The following is a 26,175-nucleotide window of genomic DNA, read 5'->3' on the forward strand; positions in this document are numbered from 1 at the left end:
CGTGAAAAGGAAAAAAAATAACCAAAAAAAAAAAAAAAAAAACGTGGCAAGTGAGTCAAGTGACATTCGATGATTGTTGTCATTGTTTTTAGTTTAGGTTATGTTTATATTTTGGAAACACTCAAATATTTATTGGAAAACACATTCAAAATACTTATTTGGTTCTATGAATACGTACAAATTTAAAGATATGGACATGATTGCCCATTAAATAAATATAGTCAGTGTTTAGAACCTACACCTTCAAAATAACAGTTCTTTGAATGAGTCATCAAGATGTTGCAAACCCTAGGTAAGCAGTATCGAAAACTCTTAATTCCTCTACATAATCTACATTGCAATTTGAGTGACCTCGCGTTGTGTCTTATCATATCAGTTATCAGCAGTAGGTTACAGTCGTAGTCTGCAAAATGACGCCAATCGCGACGTACGTGTTTATGGACCTGGAGACCACCGGGATACCGAAATTCGAGAATAACAAGACGAGAATAACTGAGCTGAGCATGATCGCCGTGAAGCGGAGGCACGTGCTGGACACCCGCGCCGGGGCCTCGCCGCGCGTCCAGCACAAGCTGACCCTCTGCCTCAACCCGCGCCGCATGGTGCACCCTCAGTGCTCGGAGGTCACCGGACTCTGCAACGACCTGCTTGAACACGAAACTACCTTCAACATGAAGGTCTACACTATGATTACCACATTCCTCGACCTTTTAACTAAGCCTGTATGTCTAATCGCTCAAAACGGCCACGGTTTTGACTTCCCCATACTGAAAAAGCATTTTGAAGTGCTGAATGTCAGCTTGCCTGATGATGTGTTATGTGCTGATTCGTACCATGCATTCTATGATATCTTGGAGGGCCGCAAAAAGTGTTTAAATGAAACCGTTGGTGAGTCAAGCTGTGATACTACAGATGATAGTGCTGCTAATGCAACTAAATTACCATCTACTGCTGTAGAAAGGATATTGATAAATGAAACTACTCCTAAGGTGTCTACAGTTCATGGACAACCAGAAATGCCCATAGAAGCCAGTTGTGATGCAACAAAATTACCATCTACTGTTGAGGAAATGAAATTGAAGAATGAGACTACCCCTAAACGGTCCACGGTGCAGGAGCAGCCAGGGACCCCTATGAAAGCCGGTGTGACTGTCATGAGAGGCAGCAAAACACGAAGAAGGTTTCCATTTAGCTTAGGTAACAAGCCGAAGGACTCATACAAATTAGGGCATGTTTATGAAAGACTGCTGAATCGACCGGCAGCGAACACACACCATGCTGAAGGTGACTGCGTGCTCATGATGGAATGCTCGGTGGCCATCGGGAAAGACTTCTGCGAGTGGGTGGATCAGAACAGTCAGAGTTTCAGTGAAGTGCGCGCCATGACACCAGGGGTGCCTGTGGGGGATTAGGATTAAAAATATGTATATTTATGACAATATTTTTTACTAATTTAATTTTCAAAATATTTTTATCTTGATCAATTTTTTCTATTGTATAATTTTTTATTGTTTTTTTGAATATTTTTTGTGAAATACCTTTTCTTGTGATCATGTGAATGAGTTATTTAGATGACTGATGATTGTGTTGTGTGTCTTAATCATTTTTTTTTTTTGCTACTTGCAAGTAATGACATGGATCCTAAAAAAAACTTCTATAATTTTGTAACTGTCTACATTCTACATAGTATTTTTTATAGTTCTTTTAGGTATGTATTATAAATATGGTTGTACTTGCATTTACCTATAATTATACTTTATACAATTAAGAAACTATCATTTATAAATAAAGTTTTATATTTTTTACATAATCTGTCTTTAATTTTTTACCGACATACTTACCTATATCCTGTGCATTGTGCAAACATAAAGCTTGAAAATAGGACAAGACAAACCTCCCTTTTATAACATAATATAATAACCATAGCCAACCGAACAGTAATTCATGGTGTCCATAGTCAGAGACTTATCCGGTACTGGATAAGGGTGATGAGGCCAACATTATAATAGGTCCAGTAGTGAACTATTTGTTGATGATTTTCATGACATGATGAAGTAAGTAAGTGACAATTAGCCACCGCACTGTCCAGTCGGAAACTTAGTTTTTAGCCATATACCTAAAATATGTAAGTATAATGTATAGACCCCCCTGGCTGCTATCGCAGTATAGAATAGAATAGAATATCATTTTATTGGACGATTTTACAATTATTTTTCCTTTATCATAATATTACTCTACCACCATTTCAAAGGCTCAGTCACTGAAGAGAAGAAATATCGAAAGAAACTCCTCGAGCATCTTTTCAACTTTTGCTTATGTCTAGTACAATTTTACTTTATGTCTATTACAATTTTACTTGAGTATAATATGTATAATGTATATGCACTCACGATTGTTATCCCCAAAGGTTCGCAACCTACCGCGTGAGTACAAATGTGCTGCGAAAAGTGGATGGCTCGCTTTTGAGCCACCTCTGACTACCCCTTGAGTATATTCATTTAATTTTTTCAATAGCCTATCAAATCAAACCCTTCCCTCGTCCCCACTCAGGTTCGCTAGTGCTGGTGGGCGCGCTGTGGGGCGGCACGAACCCGGGGCTGCGGCGCGGCGCGCGGGGGCTGCGGGCCGTGCGCGGGGGCTCGCTGGCCGGCCAGGCCTGGGCTGAGGTCACCTACCTACTGGGCAACTGGCAGGTGAGTGGTTGGCTAAACGAGTGTACGAATACGAGAATGTGGCCTATTCGACAGGAGTTGCCAATAGTTTGTGTGTAGTGAATAATTTTGTCAACACGCGAGACAAATCCTCTCGTGTCGGAATAGGCTAAGTAAAGAAAAAGCGAAGCCAGCGAAAAGCATCTATAGTTATGTAGGTACCTACTCATACTTGGCACTCTCACTAATGAATTTGCTTTTATATAGACTAGCGTTAGCTAATCGCCTGTAAACCCCACATAACATTGTGTAAACATTGTTTTATGTTTAAATTAAATTACTAATAACTTTTATTGTAGGCATTGAAAGAGTTTCATATATTTAAAAACGTTAGTTCTCCACCAAACCAAGGTTGGTTGGAAGAAATTGCTTCTTGGCAATAAGTCCGCCTTAGTATACACTACTTTTTAAGTCCATTTTTGTAAATATGTTTTTATTTTGTATACAATAAAAGTGTTTAAATAAATAAACAAAAAATAACCCGGCCTCATCCCCCGCAGTACGTATCCTGCTGGCTGCTGAACCAGCTGGGCTCGCTGGTGTACGTGCTGGCGCTGGGCGGCGCGCGGCTCAGCCTCGCAGTGCCGGCGGCCAACGGGCTGGCGCTCGCCTTCACCGCGGTCGTCGGCGCCGTGTTGGGCGAGGAGCGGCTTACTAGCAGTGAGTATCGTGGGAAAAGTATCACTATAGTTACTACGTAGTGTTAAGAATACAATAGAATTTTATTTCACACCACGTAAAGCATGAAGTGGAACATGGAACTGAACCTTTCCTTCATTGGAAGGAGACACGTGTCCCAGCAATGGGGACGTGGTGGGTCGTGATGATGAAGAAGTTAACTATATGTACTCGCCTAAGTAGGTACTTATAAATACATTTTAGCTCGTAATTCCCACAGGAAATCCTTTTAGGGCGAAGCGAAGCTCGCGGGAAAATCTAGTTCATTATAAATTATAATACTTACCTTAAATATGTAATAACGTCATTATTTTACAAACTATTTTGACATCGCGGGCGCGGCAGTGGGTGCGGTCCCGAAAGACTTAAGTCGTGATGTGGAAGTGTATTAATTAAAATGTGTTTTCTGGGACCTCCTCTATATTTGGGTAAGTATTTAGTGTTGTTTCTTGTTGCAGAATCAATAGTGGGAATAGTGCTGATTGTGCTAGGAACCACGCTGTGCTACACGGACAAAATGGAGGCCGAGGGTGAAGTGTGAGTCTGACGAACATTACACTAATCATGTAATGAATTAACACATTTTGTCATTCCAAAATTTAATTTGTTTGGTACCATAGAATAACCAGATCGTTGGTACCTACAGTCCATCTATAACTAAAGAGTTATTTTTAAGGACTTTGTCATTAGTAAATATCGGCCCTTTGCTCCCCAGCGGAGATTGGGAATAAGTAAGTAAATAGTAGGTACTTACATGAAAAGTTACTATTAAAAATATACATCGATTAAACAAAACACCGCAAAAACTCGACTTTATAGATGGATTGATTGTACCTACGTTTAGCCGAGTTATGTAGATTTTAAAGCTCACATTTCACACATGTCAATTATGAAGGAGAGTGGAAGTGTGAAATTATGTGTGTATACCTAATCATTTAGCGTCGACATTAATTGAAAGAAATCAGTATTTTTGTTAAATAATGTAATATTATTATTATAGGTGTATGTAAGTACTTTGTTATTTTATACATTGCTACGCTGACTTAAACAGTAAATACCTAGTTAAGTACATTTTCCATCTAGGTATTACTTAATAAAAAAGATAACAGGCACCACTCCTTATCAACAGCAAATGTAAAAAGAAACACTTCACTGTAAATTAATATGCAACGTAAATCATGTTTTATATTATAAAAAAGTGACTAGGTAGTTAGTAGATAAACTAAATTATGGTGTTTTCTACATTCTGCAAACTTATTTTAATCAAATTTAATGTAATCTATTCCAACACAGTCAGTCATAATACCTTCCAGGGTAGGCCAGGGTAGTTTTATGTTAGGCACTGTATTTGCATTTCGTATATTTTGTATTTGCACTGCATAGATCCAAACTCTGGGCGGTTAGCGTCTGGAGGTTATTTAATTAGTTTATAACTACGGCGAACAAATAGGAGTAGGTATTAGGTATGATTGCAATATTTTACTGACACTGTTGACTGTATAAATAATGTATTAACTTTAGTATTGATTAATTACTTTGCGAGTTTTACTCGCGCTTTATGTAACCTACTAAATATGTTCTTATGTTACATAATTTTACTTTAAAATACTAGTTATAATACAGGTATAAATAGTAGATGGCTTAATTTTAAATAAACCTATTTTAATACAAAAATTGCACTCTATATTTGAAGTTCTTATTTAAATGTTTCCAAGATGCTAAAATTTATTACTAAAACCTTTTTTTCATAAATATATTTACACTAACTAAATAGGTAATTAATATATTTGGAGGTAGGCCTTCTAATGTCAAGAAGGGTCAACCAGGGTGCAAAGTATCGCTCACAAAAAACTCATAAGTACTCCAGAAGATGCAAAATAAATTGTCAAGATGGGATAAAGAAATTGACAAAATAAACTTAACCTTTCATAACAAAAAAAAACCGCTGCTTAATATTTTTTTACAAATTTTAACAGCAAAAAAAATATGTAGCGTATGTTTTTGTAATTTTCAACCTATAACTCAATCTGTAATTTCCAAAAGTAAAAAAAAACATCCTCAATGCAAACTAGCACTCCTAACAGCGTCCACCGAGGTCATTATCCTCTGTATGCTGACGCGCAGGCTGTGTTCGTCAGCGGCCAGCGAGGCTCGTTCAGTGGCCAGCGCGCGAGCCAGCTCGGCCTCCCGAGCGGCTGTGCGCGTGGCGCGGGCGCTCTCCACGCGGAGATAAGTGTTCCGGCGGTGGAGAGTGGATAGCTCTCTCTTTCTCACTGGAAGGAGAGAAACAAATGATCTGTGAGCTATCAATCGGTGGTTTTAGACTAATTAATTATTATCACAGGCCGTCGTCGGTACAGTCTATATCAATATGATCATTATTTAACACAAAATAAGTCTCCAGCGTGACGTGTTACCGTTTCCTCATATTCGGCAAGCGCCTCCCTTGTCTCGTCTACTATAAGTACTATGTATTTGTCACCAACTCGCTAAGAATAAGATTATGTGTAACAACTTACCAGCTTCAAATTCCTTAAAACTCCTGACGACAGCGTCGACTCCCGGCCACGTGAAGGCGCTCGCACGTGGCTCGGGGTCCTCCGCCCCCGCATCCCCGCACGTGCCCCCGCCCGTGCCCCCGTCCGGCCCCCCGCCTGTCCCCCCGCCCGGCCCGGCCGCGCAGCTCCGGGGCTCGTCCATGGACGTCGCCGGCGCGCTCGCCACCACGCTCGCCTCCGCACACGACTTCAACGATATTATCTTACTTATATTAGGAATATTTATATTAGCATAACTCTGGCACGGCTTCTGGTGCAGTCTTTGCATGTTCTCGCTGTCGAACCCCGGATTCACGTCGCGCTTCTTCATGTCTTGTCCGCTGAACAGTTTGACGCTTCTGTCGGCCATTTTGGAAAGTTTGGACAGTTCGGAAAAGTTCTTCTCGGCTAGAGTGTGTATGCTGTCGGCGCTGCTTGAGTCTTGCGTCTCGTCTAACCGTCGCTTTATCAGGTTGTTGTTTTCATGGACGGAGTTCTTTATATCTGTTAGTATCTGCAGGTGGTCTGTTGTGTCCATGGTCATGTTCCCTGGAGCGGAGGCGGTGGGAGTGCTGGCAGGGGGCGGCTGTGGGTCGCCGTTTCTTCTTCTTCGCTCTTTAACTATTTCGTGCCAGATCTTTTCGTAATCTGAAAAATTTAAGAAATGCAATTAACACGATAAAATAGAAGAGGAAAATATCAGGTTGTTATGTGTAGTAGGTACCTGTTCTGTGAAATTCTTGGTTAGTTACTGTAATTAAGTTTAGGACGGCGTTTCGAATTAAATAAATAAATAAATATGTGGGGACATCTCACACACGGCCATCCGACCCCAAGCTAGGCAGAACCTGTGTTATGGGTGTCGGACAGCTGATATATCTACACAAATACATACATAGATAGATACTAAATATAAATATCAACACCCAAGACCCGAGTACAAATATCTGTCTTTAAACAAATATCTGCCCCAGCCGGGAATCGAACCCGGGACCTTCGGCTCAGTAGTCAGGGCACTAACCACTGCGCCATTCGGTCGTCAAGAGCAAGGTTAATTCAGGTTAAAGAACCCCATATGTCGCATTAAAAACAATACACAAGCTCGGGCTTATCGTATAACCAATAATTAAAAAAAATAAAAAACCGAGTTCAAGAAACCACTAAAAAGTAAGAAATAATTGAATGCTTATACCAATTCTATGTGATATTGCAAATACCTAAGCAGGTACTGTTCTTTTTTATGTTGGTGCAGTGACAAAGTAGTTAAGTAATCCGAAAAAAGATGGCACCGACTTGAGACAGACGAATTGAAAACCTCCTCCTTTTTTCGAAGTCGGTTAATTAAGAATAACAACTCACCATCTCTATGCCGGGGAGAAACCTGCACCAATCTCAAATGCGACAGGAACATCTGTTTCTTCTGAACCGTGGCGCTAGGCTCAGGCTCGTGGCTCCACGTCGCAGTCCCGGCGAGGGGCGGGCGGGGGCCAGCGTCAGTCTCCGTCGCCGGCTGACCAGGCGGGTCCCGGGTCAGGCGGTCGATTCTACCCACGCTGATGTACGCTGATGCCACTGCGTCCCGACGTAGAGAGCGCTCTTGGCGATCCAGCAGCTTCTCTGGAAATTTAGATTTAATGGTGAGGATAATGGTAATCGGTGCTGTGGGATTACCACTACCAAACATTAGCATTTAAAAACGCTCGCTTGTCAAATCTGACGTAACTTGTATGGATCTGACAGATGTTTGACCGGTGAGCGACGCTGTTTAAGTGCCAATTTTACCATTCTCGGTTATCTAACCGACAGGGATTGATTTATAAATTAAACGTCATCTCCATATAAAATTCATGACAGATGTGTCAAAAGTTAACCACTACTCCCTGGTTATGCTCTAACAGAGAATGGTGAAATTGGCACTAAGGATTGTTAATTGTTAATGTGTCGGTGGTGGTACGGTAGATGCTTTTTGAGATCACTCACTGGATTTGTTGTTTTAGTAGAAAAATAGCAATACCTTTACATTCTTCATGTGTCCCCAGTCTAAATTGTGAAAGAAAGCTTTTCTTCTGTGTTGGATCTTCCACTATGGAAGGAGGGCTAAACTCTTTTATAATTGACTCATATTCTTTCAACTCTGACTCTTCCCCATCGCTTTCACTCTCGCTAGTTTGATCGTAATCCATCACTTGCGTTTTGGTGAATTCTTTACATATTTCAGCTTTCATTTTATCTGGAGTGATTATATTTCTAGGTATATCTGTCCTTTCCTTTTTAAAATCAGTCTTTTGCTCTCGTGGTGTTAAATGTTTTAACCTTCGCAATCTTTTTCTTTTTTCATACAAATCTAAAGTACTGATTTCCTCAACTTTCGCTATTTTAGGCCTCAAATTAGTTATTACTATTTTAGGCTGTAGTTTTGAATCCATTTGGTAAGGACAAGCTATGTACAATTTCTCATTACATTTTGTGTTTTCGTTGATTCTCGACATATTATTATCTTTCTTGTTATGTGCTAAAAACTTCGTGTAGTCTCTGTTTAAATATGTTTGTCCGTTAATTTTTTGCTCATTGCTTGTAATTCCATGTGTGTCGACTATCATGGGTACCTGATAAAGTATTTGAGAATTCATTATAACTTTTTGATTCGTCTGAAATACTAAATCTGTTTTGTTGTTCTTAGGAGTTATTGTTTGAATTACATTATTGCTTGATTTTAATACATGCACTTCTTTTGTGACCGAAATTTGTGGTTTCATTGCTTTTTGTGTATTTGTAGCCATATCATTACTTCCAATTACATTGTTTTCGTTTAAAAACTTATTTTCATTTCCTTCTGCTTTGCAGTTTATCTTAATTTGTTCGTTAATGGCTTGGTTGACTTTTGCCGAATTCTTAATCATCATTAAATTTGCTGGGAATTGTAAATTGCTTAAATAAACAAAATTAGGTTGTAAAACAACATTTTTTGTATCTGATGTTTGGTTAGATTTTTCGTTCATTATCTTGGTGGAGTTCTTCTTAATTTCCTGCTCTTGTAGTGTTCCCTGAGTCTTCTCCTTCACGACTATCTTATTGCCATATATTTGGTTCTCTGTAATGAGATTCTCAAAGTCGTTTTCGTCACAATTTTCTTGATGAAGACGTTTTAACGCAACGACTTTTGAAGAAGTGCTATTCTCACTGATGAGTTCTTCTTTGCACTTCTTCGTCAGGCTTGACAGACGTGAAGGAGCTTGCATGTTTTTTGACTCGCAGTTTGTTCTTTGAAGTATGACTTGGGGCTGAGGCTGCGATGGTTGAGATATTGTCAACAGCATCTTTGGATTGGACGGATTCTTATTTTGTATAAACACTATTTGATTTTTTTGCTCACTAAACCCATCTGGTGGTTTGTTTGAGTAATTTAATTTTGGTTCTGCGTTCATTGGGTTGAATATTGGTCTGTTAGTGGTGATGGGCTTAGCAAAGGTTTCCGTTTCTTTATTTAATGACTCAGGATTCTTGTCTGTCTTCCAAAACGGGCTATCGCTGCTATTTAACGCCTCAGCTGCGTTAATTAAAGTGCTAATACTGTTGTTAGGTGTATGGCGTACAATCTGTTTTATAGGTTCTTCTGGTTTAATTTCTGGTTCTTTATTAGCTGCATTTTTGATCACCACATTGCTTTGAATTTCAACTCGAGTTTTTAAATTATTATTGGCGATATCTTTTGTTGTTTGAAATGCAGGATTAAATGGGACAGGTGTTTTTTTAGTTAGATTTGTTTGAAAAGTGGCGTCCGTTGCAGTGTTGACACATTTCATATCGATCTTGCTGATAGGAATGCTAGTTTTCAAACTGAATCGCTCCGTTTGTTTCTTTTTAGTCTCATGCATGGAGTTAGATATTGTGACAGTAGCGCCGGCTCCTTGCGATAACGAAGCTATACTTAACTTAGATTCACTCGTTAGGTTCTTAGTTTCAGATGTGGCCGGAATAATTTCAGGCGTGAAATGATCTTCAAAATCTGTTTTCGAAGGATCTGCTGGCTTTGCAGGAGCTGTAGGCCCAAGACTAGTATCTGTGACTTTTCTGTCTTCACTATGTTCAGTTGAAATCTTAGGAAATGGGATGAATTCTGGCTTGCTAATCGTTTCATTAGCTGTGCTCACAGGGGGGGCCGGTGGCTGCACAGTCTGTGTCGCTATTCCTTGGTACCCGATTGGTTGGAATGCAGAGTACCCTGGTATGGAGTACAGGTACCCGCCATAGCTAGGGTATCCCTGCTCGCCATGCTTGTTGGTGGTGACGCTGGGACTGGGGTTGGGGATTGAGGAAGGGGATATCTTGGGGGAGTGCGGGACAGGTTTGGGCGGCAGGAAGGCGGGTTTTTCCGGGAACAGCGCCGGCTCGTCGGGGGGCCGCGGGGGGTCCGGGGGCCGCGCGGGGGGGTCGGGGGGCTTGTCCGGCTCGGGCGGGGGCGTGGGCTGCGGCGCAGGGGTGGGCGGCGCTGATCGAGCTGTGGAAGTGAAAGGTTCAGTTAAAGAAACTTTAGGTACTTATGGATTAAAGTCAAACGTAAACAGTAAATAACTCATTGGAAATGCTAGACTCCTCTGTAAGTATTTGCTTTAAGACTTTAAATCATTGTCAACAAATTACCTATTATCAAGACTGCAATGCTAACTACCAAAACAAGTAGGTTTATTAGGGTGTTGATTTTATTGATGAAAATACATGCTAGAAATAATAATATCAATATTTTGTTGGTAAGGTTGGCTTGGCTTGCGTGCACGCAAACAATATGTTCAACTGTAAATTACATCTAAAGCCATGGAAGTAAAAAATAGGCGGAAGGAATCTCGCTTAGTAAAACACTGAAGCACCATAATGGCGGCGACATAAGAGTGTGGGTGCGTAGGTGCGACGTGATTGGCGCGCGGCGGCGGCAAACTGACTTACTTTGAGTGTGAATGTGTGTGTATGTCGGGCTCGTCGCAATGATCGACTTACTTTGGGTGCTTCACTTTTTAGTTAGCAAGATTCCTTCCGTCTTTTTTTCTACTTCCATGTCTAAAGCATAACTAAAATGACACAGTCACTCACGCCTGGTTGACCCTAGTGGGGTAGGCAGAGCTGAAGCTGCACAAACATCTAAAGCAGTGATTAATATAATTATGTTAAATAATAAGTCAGTATTCCAACTAACACGAAGCAGTTTAAATAAATAAGTAATTAATAATGTACCTAATTTACCTAACTATATAATTTTTGGGTGACCTTGCCTTACATTCTTTTCATTTTTCCTTCGCTTTTTTTACAAATTGTCTAAAAGGTTTTTGTTAAAAGGTGTTTGTTAAACTGCACCTTTATAATATTTTTCAATATACGATCTAAGTACTTACATAGTTATAGAAAGATAGGTAGGTACCACAAAATATCCTTGCCCAAAGTGCCCTGTGTATCAGTGAAAACTGATAATTGGCTTTTAGCTATACGTTTTAATTGCTATCCAACTATTAATAGCTGTAAGTTTTCCTGAAATGTAAAATAAAATAAATAAAATAGGATTTCCTGTTTTACCATGAAGACCAGACAGGGAATAAGCGTAGCGTGGGATACCCTCCGGGTCGCTGGACCGATGACTTCAGACTGAGTTGATGAGGTAGTCGGTAGTGGCTGTATGAGGAAGGCCGAAGACTAAGCGTTGTGACAGCAGTGCAGTAGTGGATTACTGGCTGATGATGATATTATTATTATTTTACGGAAGATTGTTTGGATTGAGATCGAGTTCGTTTTTCAAAGTTAATTCTTTAGACATAGTTATGTAATACAGGGTGGAAGATAAAGTCGGTACTATAGGAAACTCTACCATGTGCCTTCTTTTACTTTTATGAGACAATCCTTTTTTGTGCTCTCAAAAGCAGCAGCGTTGCAGCTTGAAGCTATGTATGATGGAACATTTGAGTCCCAGTAAGATGGTACCCAGTTACCTATACATATACTTAATTAAAACTACAAGCCCTGTAAAATTCTAATGTAGTTGGCAATGACTGTTCACCGCAAGCTAATTACTAGCACACAATTATATAGTTGGGTACCGTGTTCCTTGTGTGCTAGTAGGTACATAGTTAGGTAGGTACCTATGTAAAATTTATTTGAACATGACTTTTTGTTTCCAAAATACTTTGACTTATACATAAGTACTCGTATACTTTTAACAACCCCTGTAGTCCTGTTGGGGAAGCTCTGCATCGATACACGACACGGTGGACCCAGGTTCGAACTCCGGGATAATACTAGCAATAATTAGTGTACGTAGGTATTTTATGTATCTACCTATTTTATTTCAGAGCAAGCCATCTTAAAGACAAGCCGGGATTCGAACCCAGGATCTTCCGCTATCCATATAGTGATATCATTCACTAACCCTGACAAACGAAGTTATTATTCTATACCTATAGACATAAGTGGTATATTAATATACCACTTATGTCTCTAGCGGTAGACCAAACATTTCTAAGGATAAGACGATAAGAACATATGAAGGGCCCGCAGACTAATGGCTAGTTTACACAGTGCGAGCTAGCGTACGAGTCAGACTTCCGAGTAGCTGGACTGCAGTAACTCGCACTGTTTGGACGTAACTTACGAGTAACTCGTACGTGCGAGTTGGTCAGTAGCTCGCATCAGCTCGTTGACACAGTGCGAGCTAGCGTAGGGGAGACCGGGGACAAAAGTAACAGCGGGTCGAAAGTAACAAAGACTCTGTAGACTTCCCCAATAGCCGAAACGTCGCTCGCGACCGATGGTTGACAGCTTGCATTGCCCCCCGCGCATGTTACCATTTTCCGGGGCCGAGCCGCGGTGCAAGTTTGTGTTAGTGAGCATTTCGTTATTTTACACACCAAAAGTAAGTTTTTTGGTGTTTATTCATTTAGTGTTTACGTAGAATTAAGATGCCAAGAATCATATGACTATTTGCTCATTGATTCAGTATAAGATTGTTTGTAGCATGTTATAAATTGTTTTCGAATAACACGTGCTGTTTTAAAGTTATGTCGCCTGATATTTCAAAAATGGGGATGGGTACAAAAGTAACAGCTCGCGGCAGGACAAAAGTAACATGTTACATTGGTAAGTTTGCCATGTCAAATTGTAAATTTTTATTTTTTGTTGTTTTGATTAGATATTTGTGCCATAATATGGTATATTATAGCACAAATAAAACAACTTCTTATCAGTTAGTCAGTTTAAATGATGGATCTCATTTAAACTTTATCTTAAGAAGTTTTTTTTAGTTTTGTCAATAAGTTATAAGTTTTTTTAGTTTTGATAGTTTTTTATGAAGTTTTCTTAACTAAATAATTAGATTGATTTTTTTGTTCTTTATTTTGAATCGTATTTATAACATTGGGCAGAATTTATGGGTTGTTACTTTCGACCCATGTCTTGTTACTTTCGCCCTGCCCATGGGGTCGAAAGTAACGATTTCCCTTTTTTTTTTGAGGCTTTAAAATTGCTAAAATTCGGGATGCATTTAGTAAAGTAATAAAGGATATTTGTAGACTATAGACGAAAGTTTTATGTGACTATATTTATTTTATCGTAAATGTTATTAATAACGAGAAATTAGACAGAAACTACAAACTGTTACTTTTGTCCCCGGTCTCCCCTACGAGTCAGCCTTCCGAGTAGCTACACTGCAGTAACCCGCACTGTTTGGACGTTACTTACGAGTAACTCGTACGTGCGAGTTGGTTAGTAGCTCGCATGCGAGTTACTTCAACATTTTTTGTTTTCACTCGCCTCGCCCGACAGCAACTCGCCCATGACAGCGGCTCGGCCGTCGCTTAATGGCTAGTTTACACAGTGCGAGCTAGCGTACGAGTCAGCCTTCCGAGTAGCTGCACTGCAGTAACTCGCACTGTTTGGAAGTAACTTACGAGTAACTCGTACGTGCGAGTTGGTCAGTAGCTCGCATCCGAGTTACTTCAACATTTTTTGTTTTCACTCGCCTGCTCGCCCGGCAGCTACTCGCCCATGACAGCGGCTCGGCCGTCGCTCGCATCGTTTGGACGCGTTCGGCAGTAGCTCGCCAGTGCCAGCTGGACAGTTGTCAGTGGAACCCGTGTTTTTTGTGTACTACGCCGCGACTCGACTCGGCATGGGACTGGGTGTCGTGTAGACAGCAAAGGCGAGCCGAGCTACTGGCGTACGAGTACACAAACCGAGTAGCTGTCTACTGGCCAGGCAGCAGCTCGCACTGTGTCAACGAGCCTTAAAGCACATAAGTCATTTTTCCCTCTATTTTTTGTTAATCGCCAGGGGCATTATTTTGGCTCGACTCATAGCTGGACTAAAACACACATGTCAAATCACTATTATAAGTAGCTAAGTCTCAAATTGTTCCTTATGAACATTTTGAAAGCTACAAATTTGTAATCAGGCTAAACAACATAAGTGAACTTATGTGAAAAGGAACAAACACTCCACAGTCACGTTGTGCCGATAAGGAACGACTTATGTTATAAGGTACCTAATAATTTTAACACCGTTTCTCAAGTGTCTTACTACCCACTAAATAAAAAATATATCTTCAAAGAATTTTGTTGAACAGCAGTCAACTACGGGTGGTCTACAAGTGGTTAGGTACCTACACGATATTTTTTATTACAATCCTGTGGGATATAAGTGTTATTTTGCTTCAGTCTTAACTTTGATTCTATTTTAAACAGTACGTTTAATCGTTCATATTGTGTGAAGTGAATTATTGTTAAAAATGAATTTCGGAAGAAGAAAAAAGCTAGTGGAACTGACGCAGCTCAGCTAGGATTAAAGTCCCACAGCAAGTAAGTGTTTAACTGCAATATGTATAAAGTATAAACTCATGCATATTTTCATAAATAGGTACTTATTAATTGAAATTGATTATGCTTAGTTTGTCTTATACTTTATACACGGTAAAAATCAAAAGGAAAACGAAGGCGCCATAAGTCTGGTGATGACTTCTCAAGCAATGGATCAACCAATGACCCATACATGGAGCCAGTACCATACACATCAAACACATTCAGAGGAGTTGAGATCAGGTAGGAAGATTCAGATGATTCTATAGCTGACCCCAACTTTTATTTGTCAAAGAACCGGTCTAGTCGAAAACAGGAACACATAGAACTGAAAATGTTACAAATGATAGTTCTTCTACGACTTCAGACTTAGAAATTACAAATTAACCACCGTTGCTGGATTAAGCTTGCGTGTGTTTAAACAACAGAAAAAAAATGCGTAGTACAGGCCAAAGTTACAAAACATTAAAATGCAAACCCAAGTAACATTTTTGGTTTTAAAAAGGTTTTGAAAAGGTTCTAGAACCTTTGTATGGAAATCAACTCGTGAGACTTAGAAGGCTCGATAACCTTATATTAACCTTATATTAACCTCCTGAGTGAAAAAAGGGCCCACGTTTTAGAACCTTTCTGAGAGCTACAGCAAAACCTATAGCTCAAACCCAGAACCTTTTGAACAACTTACACAGAACCTAAATAAAACCTTCACAACCTTAATTTAACGTTAACATAACCTTGGAAGACAGCTTTTAAGTTCTAAATTAGTCCTGGATGTAACTCTACAACAACTACACCTACAACTTGTAAGTGTTGTATTAATACAAAATATAGTAAGTAGTTAGGCTGAAGTCAGGAAATATGAAAACCTTGTGCGACTAGCACTTTATTGTGATACTTTCGGATAATAGTTCTGTATAAGTGACGGGCCTTTTGTAAATGATAAATTTGAAGATATTTTAATTTAAAAAAATAGATAAAATTTTATGTTTGGTGTAAATTTATATTAGAAATAAAAGTACTGTCTATATAAAAAAACATATATTTGGAATAGTATAGGAAACGCTACTGAATTTTCCCTTATTAATTAAAATGTATCTTTTTGGTAAGTTTTTTTTTTTATTTCAGTGAAAAAATATGGCGGCCGTTAGGAAATTACTAAAAAGCATTAAACATATTTTGAGGATGCCTCTAAAGCTTTAAAATATTCTTGTAGGACTTAAATCATGCCTTTAGCTCATAGCCAGTGCTTAATGCTTTTGGTTTTCACCAAGTAGTCCTAATTTGTTTGCCTAGACAACTCTTATCAACCTAAAGGTTTAAGATAGGTTTTAAAAAATACTTATAAGTAATTTAAATATTCCATAACTTTATGGTTGTATCAAGGTTAAAAATTTAACCTTAAGCTCTCACTTTAGCATTAATGCTAGCTTTTCTAGAAGTAAATCAGGAGTCTACGACAACTATAAGATCCTAGAACTATATGCTCCTGAAATACATGTTAAAATAACGTTAATATAAACTCTTATCAGCAGCTACAAGGTTGTATTAATAAACAATTAGTTTTAGGACTTAGTAATCATTCTCAAGTACTCAATATGACCAGATAGCAAAGCATTAACCTTTTCACAACCCTTATAAAACCTAAAGGCATTTCTTACAACCTAAGCTCGAATGAAATGTTACTTGGGAAGAGATTCCTGAAAGAAGGTTGCAGGCTCAGGCAGCATGTAGAATGAAATGTAAGAAAAGAAAATAAAACAGCAGACAAGACGTAATTTCCCCGAAGCTGTTCAGCAATGTTTTGGTCGATGTCTTTAAAACGCTGGACTTGAAAGGACAAGGCATAAACATCAACGGCGAAAACATCTTGCACCTACCTTCGATTTGCCGACGACATCGTCATTAACCTCCTGATGCCCACGGTCCTTCTGTGAGTACTTAACGAGTATAGTTGTTACTGCCCAAGCTATAATATATTTTTTCTGGACTAAATGCCCACGGTCCTTCTCCGAGGACGAATACTTTGTGTTTGAACCATATTTGAATTTACCGCCATTATTTTTTGGGATTGCATCTATGGATTTAACATTCCATCACTGACAGCTGTCTTAAGTGTCATCTGAGGATAATCAATCGTTCATTGAAAAAACGTCAAAAAACGGAACCATGGCGGGGCCGAGCTCCGAATCGTTTTCCGAATTACTCTTCTCCGATAGCACGGTTCGTCGAAATCACTGTTCGTCGACGGTTTGTTCATCGAAAAAATCCTTCTCCGATAGCACGGTTCGTCGAAAGCACTGTTCGACGATGGTTGCTTTGCCGAAAAAATCGTTCGCCGATTGAAAGATTCGTCGAAAGCATTGTTCGACGATGGTTGCTTTACCGAAGAAATCATTCGCCGATAGAGAGATTCGTCGAAAGCACTGTTCGACGATGGTATATGATTGGAATAATGATGTATAAACTAGTATAACCTCGTTGTGTCATTGTGTAGTATTTAAGAAAAGTAATTTCTATTTCTATACTTGCTCTATAAGCACCTATCGTCTCTCTCTTTCTGTTTGCCTGCCTAACGGTGTATAATATGTGTGACTATCGTTTTCCAATAAATATCCAAGTTATAAAGTAATCTTGCTGTTTTTGGTTACGCTTACCCAATACCTATGCGGATGGTTCGTTTAACGAAAGAATCAATTGCCGCCGCAAAGAATTGTTTACCATTTTCGTTAGGAATCGAACCCAATGGGTTAACATTTTTATTGGAATATTTAAGGTAAGTATAATCATTATAAGTATTGCTTTCGAAAAGGTACTGTGTGTATCCATGTGTATAAATACCTACCTAGATAGGGTATCTACCTCAACTCTTTGGTAAGTCAGGGATAAAAAATTGAGTTATGTCCAAGCTATAATGTTATAGGTACACAACACAAATGCACTTATAATTTTCCATTTAGTATACCTACTGCCTAAAGATCGATGCATAATTTATAGATTCATATTATGATCTGCTGAGATGAGATAGGCTGTACTCATCAGTAGCTTACAGTTGGTGTTCTCTCCACCATGCAATACTAAACACATCTCACAATGTTCACCCGGTTTCAGACAGGCACAGAAATCATAAAAGAAGCATTTTTCCTGAAATAAAAATAGTTTCAGGCAGTCTACATACATAATATTTCATTTATATTTCAAGAAAAATGCTTTTATTAAAAATCTACCACGAAATACACTCCATTTAAATTATATAATTTAAAAAAAGTTCTACAACCAAAGTACAACCAAATCTCCTTTATTTCATGAAATAAAAAAACCTTTAATTAACAAACAACTAAACAATTCACCATAGACAAAAACCGACTACTTATAAATTAGTGTAGATGGCACGCTAGTGAATCCTTCATACTCAACAGCACTGCATTTTTCATTAATTTTTTGATGACCGGCACTGGATTCGACTGTTTTTTTTGTTAATTTAATTCAATTATCAGTTTTGTCATCTATAATGATAAAATCTTAAATAAAACTCTATGCCTTAGAAACAATTGTACTTTAAAATTTATTTACAATTGTGTATTGTTAATTTAATCATCATTCATAATTTCAGTATCGATATTAAAATGGCAAACAAAGCTTTGCGGCGGTAATTGATTCTTTTGTTAAACGAACCATCCGTATAGGTATTGGGTAAGCGTAAGCAAAAACAGCAAGATTACTTTATAACTTGGATATTTATTGCAAAACGATAGTCACACATATTATACACCGTTAGGCAGGCAAACAGAAAGAGAGAGACGATAGGTGCTTATAGAGCAAGTATAGAAATAGAAATTACTTTTCTTAAATACTACACAATGACAAAATAAGGTTATACTAGTTTATACATTATTATTCCAATCATATACCATCGTCGAACAGTGCTTTCGACGAATCTCTCTATCGGCGAATGATTTCTTCGGCAAAGCAACCATCGTCGAACAATGCTTTCGACGAATCTTTCAATCGGCGAACGATTTTTTCGGCAAAGCAACCATCGTCGAACAGTGCTTTCGACGAACCGTGCTATCGGAGAAGGATTTTTTCGATGAACAAACCGTCGACGAACAGTGATTTCGACGAACCGTGCTATCGGAGAAGAGTAATTCGGAAAACGATTCGGAGCTCTTTTGCAGGGAGCTCCGAATCGTTTTCCGAATTACTCTTCTCCGATAGCACGGTTCGTCGAAATCACTGTTCGTCGACGGTTTGTTCATCGAAAAAATCCTTCTCCGATAGCACGGTTCGTCGAAAGCACTGTTCGACGATGGTTGCTTTGCCGAAAAAATCGTTCGCCGATTGAAAGATTCGTCGAAAGCATTGTTCGACGATGGTTGCTTTACCGAAGAAATCATTCGCCGATAGAGAGATTCGTCGAAAGCACTGTTCGACGATGGTATATGATTGGAATAATGATGTATAAACTAGTATAACCTCGTTGTGTCATTGTGTAGTATTTAAGAAAAGTAATTTCTATTTCTATACTTGCTCTATAAGCACCTATCGTCTCTCTCTTTCTGTTTGCCTGCCTAACGGTGTATAATATGTGTGACTATCGTTTTCCAATAAATATCCAAGTTATAAAGTAATCTTGCTGTTTTTGGTTACGCTTACCCAATACCTATGCGGATGGTTCGTTTAACGAAAGAATCAATTGCCGCCGCAAAGAATTGTTTACCATTTTCGTTAGGAATCGAACCCAATGGGTTAACATTTTTATTGGAATATTTAAGGTAAGTATAATCATTATAAGTATTGCTTTCGAAAAGGTACTGTGTGTATCCATGTGTATAAATACCTACCTAGATAGGGTATCTACCTCAACTCTTTGGTAAGTCAGGGATAAAAAAATGAGTTATGTCCAAGCTATAATGTTATAGGTACACAACACAAATGCACTTATAATTTTCCATTTAGTATACCTACTGCCTAAAGATCGATGCATAATTTATAGATTCATATTATGATCTGCTGAGATGAGATAGGCTGTACTCATCAGTAGCTTACAGTTGGTGTTCTCTCCACCATGCAATACTAAACACATCTCACAATGTTCACCCGGTTTCAGACAGGCACAGAAATCATAAAAGAAGCATTTTTCCTGAAATAAAAATAGTTTCAGGCAGTCTACATACATAATATTTCATTTATATTTCAAGAAAAATGCTTTTATTAAAAATCTACCACGAAATACACTCCATTTAAATTATATAATTTAAAAAAAGTTCTACAACCAAAGTACAACCAAATCTCCTTTATTTCATGAAATAAAAAAACCTTTAATTAACAAACAACTAAACAATTCACCATAGACAAAAACCGACTACTTATAAATTAGTGTAGATGGCACGCTAGTGAATCCTTCATACTCAACAGCACTGCATTTTTCATTAATTTTTTGATGACCGGCACTGGATTCGACTGTTTTTTTTGTTAATTTAATTCAATTATCAGTTTTGTCATCTATAATGATAAAATCTTAAATAAAACTCTATGCCTTAGAAACAATTGTACTTTAAAATTTATTTACAATTGTGTATTGTTAATTTAATCATCATTCATAATTTCAGTATCGATATTAAAATGGCAAACAAAGCTTTGCGGCGGTAATTGATTCTTTTGTTAAACGAACCATCCGTATAGGTATTGGGTAAGCGTAAGCAAAAACAGCAAGATTACTTTATAACTTGGATATTTATTGCAAAACGATAGTCACACATATTATACACCGTTAGGCAGGCAAACAGAAAGAGAGAGACGATAGGTGCTTATAGAGCAAGTATAGAAATAGAAATTACTTTTCTTAAATACTACACAATGACAAAATAAGGTTATACTAGTTTATACATTATTATTCCAATCATATACCATCGTCGAACAGTGCTTTCGACGAATCTCTCTATCGGCGAATGATTTCTTCGGCAAAGCAACCATCGTCGAACAATGCTTTCGACGAATCTTTCAATCGGCGAACGATTTTTTCGGCAAAGCAACCATCGTCGAACAGTGCTTTCGACGAACCGTGCTATCGGAGAAGGATTTTTTCGATGAACAAACCGTCGACGAACAGTGATTTCGACGAACCGTGCTATCGGAGAAGAGTAATTCGGAAAACGATTCGGAGCTCGGCGGGGCCACCGTCGACTAAGTAAGTTGTAATCTCATTATACTTATGTGATCTAATCATTTAATTAAATAACTTTAATAAAACCTTATTGTTAAGTATATTAGCAAGAGACGAATACTAATATTTTATCAATTAAGGTTCTAAATAATATTCTATGATCATCCATTTACATTAGTACTCGTCTGAGTACCGTGGTCTTCAATTACATAAACTTTTAGTCCGCTATACTATAATTTTAGATATACTTATTTTTGTATTTTTTTACAGAATATAATGCGAAATCCAAGAAATTGAAGCTGATTTAGCTATGTCGGACATAGATCTCTCGGAGGACGATGACATGACGACATAAATGACTCACCATGAACCCGTAGAATTTGAATTTTGTGATGATGATATCCAGGAGCTGCTAGCTGAGCCTTTCATTTTATCTTATTTTGTTCCTATATTGATCCCAATAATTATAATAGATGATATGTAAGAGTTTATCTAGAATAAATATAAGTTCTAAACTTATGTGAGACTGATTTAAAGTGTTAAATGTGTTCCTAAGTGGTTCTTATTTCATTAGTTTTGTTATTTCTAACAAATTACCTTATAAATATATTTTCTACCAATAAATTAAACTTTTTTTAACTGCCCACGGTCCTCACATGAGGACTAATGATTTTCGAATTTAAACCTATTGAAACTGGTTCCTTTTTTAATGCATTACCCGTACATACTACTAGGAACACTATATAATAATTTTGGCGACATTTATTCAAGTTTAAGTTTCTGGGCAGTAAGCTAGGTAAACGCAATAGTCCTTGTGTGAGGACCGTGGGCAGATAGTCCTAAAAAATAAAATAACGGCTGGGCGTCAGGAGGATAAAGCCGAATCTGCAGGAACTTCAACAAATGCTGAACAGCCTATTCAAAGCTTCACGCTAGGTTGGCCTCGAGATGAACCTGGATAAAACTAAGGTTATGTATAATAACCACGTTTTACCGTGTCCAATAACCGTTGATGGCATGACCCTAGAAGTTGTTCAACAATATGCAGCTGAGTAGAAACAACTTCCAATCAGAGGTCAATAGAAGAATACAGTTGGGCTGGGCAGCATTTGGCAAACTTCGTCAAGTCTTCTCGTCGCCCATACCACAAAGTCTCAAGACGAAAACGTCTTTGATTAGTGTGTCCTACCGGTTATGACCTATGGGGCTGAAACGTGGACACTTACAGTGGAACTGGTTCACAAACTGAAGGTCACTCAGCGAGCTATGGAAAGAGCTAATGCGAGAGAGAGAGAGAGAGATCCTTGGAGTCTCTCTGAAAGATTGCATCCGGAACGTAAGTAATCCGACAGAGAACTAAAGTCACCGACTTAGCACACCGAGTTAGTAAGCTTAAGTTGCAGTGGGCTGGTCGCGTCTGTCGAAGAACCGATGACTGATGGGGTAAACGTGTTCTGGACTGGAGGCCGCGACAAGGCAAACGTAGTGTGGGACGACTTCGCATCCAGTGGCGTGCTTTGGGAGAGGCCTACTTCCAGCAGTGGACTGCTATAGGCTGATGATGATTATTTTGTTCAAGAATACCTTAGACCGAAATAGTGATTTCCAGACTATGAATCTGAAGAGAAGATAGTGCCCGATGCTATACCATTGATGTCCAACAAACCTATATTCAAAGAGAAAAAAGATGATATTTCTTAGTTTTACAATAATTTTCCTTCTTCTGAAACAGCTCGGAACACACTCCCAGATGTTTTCAGTAGTGAAGAAGAGTTCAATAATTAGATAATTATTAATCATACACACACACATCTCTTCTGTGAGTGTATGATTAATATTATTATCTGATATAAAAGCAACACTTCACTAGGCCTAATCACTTAAGTCATATCCTAAGGTGTACTTAGTAAATAATACGTATCACATAAGTCACTCAAAGTCCGCTTTTGACTTATTTTTTATAGTTTTTTATGTTCATCTAATGTATTTCATGTTTAACAATGAAAGTGTAATAAATAAATTATTAAATTCCAAATACATTGATTTTTATTATGTTTTTTGTTGTTCCTGTAAAAACTAAAGTGAAAATGAATTATGACTTATGTACTTTAGTCTGCTGACCCTCCATATATACTAATAGATAGGTACTAGATACACCCTAGAAATCGTCAACTGACTAGGGATTGTTGCGGAATAGAATGAGTAAGTACCTACCATATTTTCCAAACTCACCGCCTTTGGTACTGGACTCTCATATTCAGTCAGAAATTCTGACAAGGTATGTTACCTACATCATTTACTTGCATCAGTTATGAGTTTCATCATGTTTTCACCGGGCCTATGTCATTATGATATTCCGCTCTGTACTTTACCTTTCCTGGCTTCGAGTGTTGATAAGTAAGTTTTCTCTAGCTGTTCGCAATAGCGAATAACACGGGATTCGAACCTAACTCCTCATTTAAATAAAAGTACTCATTACAAAAACAGTGTATAATTTCTCAAAAAAAGAACAAGAAATTCTACTTCAACGTTGCGGCAACACCGAAGAAAAACCCGCCGAGGAAGCCCATAGACAAGCAGCTGTTGTCTCTGGCTAGACGCAGGCAACGGTCGAGCGCGCGCGGCGATTCTGCAGCTGTGGCCTTGACCTTCTCCCAGTGCACGTCGATGTAGCCACTCTCACTGGCGAAGTGCAGCAGAATCACCCCTCCGCCGAGCCCGAACGCGGCGAGTTTCCCTATTTTTACGATGGCAACACCGGCCAGCCATCCCGAGAATGTGCCTGCGGAGTTTCTGCTAGTTTAGGGTGAGTTTGGTAGGTGGCGCTGTTAGAGGGTTTCATTTTAGCGAATGTGAAATTCAATGAGAGTTTAAACTGGGCGGTTGATGTTTATTTCACATAAAATACTGGAGTTTGCGTCTGCAACGAGCGACAACACTCTGTCCTCAGCCTTCGACATCCATCCTCTACCTTATAAACTGTACTCTACCTTCCTAAATTATAAAATCTCTTGACTACAAAAACCTACCTTGTGCAAAATTGGAAATCTCGTCCATTATTATATAAATTTTGGATTAACTGCCTTGCTTTCAACCAGATAATTTAGGTAGATCTATAAATGAAAATGAAACTAAATGGTTTCCTCAAAACACACGATTCATCATCATCATCATCAAAGTTGGTACCACAATGGGGATCGTGACTCGTGACGATCATCAGTCAATTTCAGTATGTAGGTATTATGTAAGTATGAATGAGTACCTATAGTTCATCAGACCGTAATGACCCACTGCTTGACATCGGTTTTTACCAAGGAGCGCCACAACACTCCATCATCCAGCCACAGCTACGCATAGGTCGGTCTAAGGTCGATAGTTTAGTGAGTCCTGAGGGCATCCCACGCTACGCTTATCTATTCATGGTCCCCAGTGCTACAGGCTACCTCGTCACAGACAGCCATACACACTACAAACCTGTGACACCCTCGTCTGTTACTAAAATGATAAAACTTGCCTAAAACAAGACTATTATTCGACTTCTTGCGACAAACCCCTTCAAAGTAGGGGATATCTTCCTCGTGAGCTAGAATCGTCTTACTACGTCCGTCTATAGTCGCGGGCTCCGATAGTTTAGACACCTTGTTCAGGTCAGGGATGGGCCGGGCCATCACCCAGTGGCTTCTCCTGATGTTCTTTATTATTGTGTCGACACTTTCAGCTCTGTTTCGAAGATAATGCGGTTCGCCTGGGTAGTTTAGAGTTTGTTTTGACAGAAGAACCGAAAAGGGGTTCATTGTTTTGTTGGTGACGGTTGAAGTAGAACTGACACATAGACTAGAATATTATTATTGCTACTGACAGAAAAGATATGTTTTCCGATGGTTTTCCGCTATGGTCATTTAATATTTTTATGTGCATAGATCAACTTTCGTAGCGCCCTAAAGATATCTATCAGTTTCAGATTTTGAAAAATGATGATGAAATGATTATTCTAGTTCATAATTTATGATTCTATCAGCATATGCAGACAAGGTCACCTCAAAAATATATCTCTTATAAAAGTAACTGCTATACTTTATCCATATAACGACTTACCATGAGCGGGAATCGAACCCGCACTCAAGTTCCTGAAAATTGCACTTCCCCCGTATTCATAGAACATATTCATGGTTTGAAGAAGGATTTTAAGTCGGCGCGAAACACGAATTTCGTCTTTTTGACTGAATCAAAAGATCGAAAGTACATGTTTTGCACCTATTTACAAATCTCCACCAAACTCTGTAAGTTCTTCGAATACGCAGGCAAATCTACACATAAATGCATAACTTCAGTGCTGCAAGTACCAAGTGCTGAAATAGCGAATATATTTCACATGACATCAATATAGCTAACTACATGCGTTGTCTAAAAAAGCGTAGGCAGGGGGGGGCGTGTGTAAAATAAAATAAAAACTCATCTACCCGCTGCGACGAACAAATCTAGTAATAAGTTGCCATGTTCAACCACTACTATTGACTCTGGCAACACCGGTTGTGCGTCGCAGCGAGCTAGCATGCACTAGATTAATTCATCAATTGAATGTATTTTCAATAAAATCGTTCACTTGATTCACTTGTTAGGTATTGTCCATATCGCATCTACCTATTAAATATTATATTTACAGACACCCACTGACACTTTCATAGAAAAAGAAAAAAGTCGATTCTGCCGCTCAGCGCGGCGAAACAATATTATTGAACACCTATTATGGACTACATTAATTAATTATACAGACTATCTAAGTTACATATTATGTAAGAGGTGTGTTTTTGTATTATAAAATTTCGTTTTTTTTTCAAATTCTTAAATCCTAAGAAACATTGCAGTCTTGAGTCGATCGCTCGGAGAGACCCCTTTTACATATGGAGTAGAGGAAAGAATACTACAATACTGCAAAGGAATATAAGTCTTATCACAAAATGCAGTAGAGTCAGAATTGAAGCTGATTGCACGTGTGGCTGTCCAAAGCCTGACTATGACTAAAGCCTACTTAAGTTAAGTTCCGAGCGAGCGAGCAATACATATCGGCATCTCACTCTACTGAGCCAAAACTTCTTAACTTAAAATTATAGCTTACGAATTTAAACGTAAAATTGGTAAAAGTGATTTCGTGTCAAAATCTAAGATGGCCGACTGTGAACGCCATTTTTAATATTATCCGAAAGCTTTGGAACAGTTGAGTGAGAACGAATATTCTAAATTTAATAATGTTAGCCGCA

The 26,175-nt window shown here is 38.6% G+C and overlaps 4 protein-coding genes and 1 long non-coding RNA gene across 6 annotated transcripts in view; 3 read left to right on the plus strand and 2 right to left on the minus strand.

Annotated features, from left to right (window-relative positions):
- Window positions 1–107: 107 nt before the first annotated feature.
- Window positions 108–5,073, plus strand: LOC119691653 (transmembrane protein 234 homolog). Of its 2 annotated transcripts, XM_048628190.1 has the most exons (5): window positions 173–296; window positions 1,193–1,197; window positions 2,560–2,693; window positions 3,212–3,371; window positions 3,848–5,073. In XM_048628190.1, the coding sequence occupies exons 1-5, from the start codon at window positions 277–279 to the stop codon at window positions 3,928–3,930; spliced, it is 402 nt and encodes a 133-aa protein (XP_048484147.1). In that variant the 5' UTR covers window positions 173–276; the 3' UTR covers window positions 3,931–5,073. The 2 variants fall into 2 exon arrangements, with proteins under 2 accessions (XP_037965428.2, XP_048484147.1); XM_038109500.2 differs by lacking the exon at window positions 1,193–1,197 and having other exon boundaries at window positions 108–292; window positions 2,551–2,693.
- On the plus strand, window positions 289–1,507 carry LOC119691652. The gene has a single exon (XM_038109499.2). It carries the CDS (start codon window positions 411–413, stop codon window positions 1,410–1,412), a length of 1,002 nt encoding a protein of 333 aa, XP_037965427.2. The 5' UTR covers window positions 289–410; the 3' UTR covers window positions 1,413–1,507.
- A 359-nt stretch (window positions 5,074–5,432) lies between the features above and the next one.
- The window catches only part of LOC105387415, a 147,816-nt gene continuing 127,073 nt past the window's right edge, over window positions 5,433–26,175 (minus strand). The window contains exons 27-32 of the mRNA XM_048628109.1: window positions 24,432–24,662; window positions 23,475–23,699; window positions 7,941–10,463; window positions 7,286–7,543; window positions 5,909–6,574; window positions 5,433–5,662 (exon numbers count right to left, since the gene is read on the minus strand). Coding sequence (XP_048484066.1) covers window positions 5,448–5,662; window positions 5,909–6,574; window positions 7,286–7,543; window positions 7,941–10,463; window positions 23,475–23,699; window positions 24,432–24,662 — 4,118 coding nt within the window. The 3' untranslated portion in view covers window positions 5,433–5,447. The remainder of the gene's footprint in view (window positions 5,663–5,908; window positions 6,575–7,285; window positions 7,544–7,940; window positions 10,464–23,474; window positions 23,700–24,431; window positions 24,663–26,175) is intronic.
- Window positions 20,911–21,541, plus strand: LOC125490086. The gene is made up of 2 exons (XR_007267426.1): window positions 20,911–20,941; window positions 21,188–21,541. It is a non-coding gene; the product is annotated as an uncharacterized LOC125490086 (long non-coding RNA).
- On the minus strand, window positions 23,393–25,142 carry LOC105390858. The gene is made up of 2 exons (XM_038109501.2): window positions 24,432–25,142; window positions 23,393–23,699 (listed from the first exon to the last, which is right to left on the minus strand). The coding sequence occupies exons 1-2, from the start codon at window positions 24,709–24,711 to the stop codon at window positions 23,437–23,439; spliced, it is 543 nt and encodes a 180-aa protein (XP_037965429.1). The 5' UTR covers window positions 24,712–25,142; the 3' UTR covers window positions 23,393–23,436.

The sequence above is a fragment of the Plutella xylostella genome, chromosome 20, assembly GCF_932276165.1.
Source record: "Plutella xylostella chromosome 20, ilPluXylo3.1, whole genome shotgun sequence".
Lineage (NCBI taxonomy): Eukaryota > Metazoa > Arthropoda > Insecta > Lepidoptera > Plutellidae > Plutella > Plutella xylostella.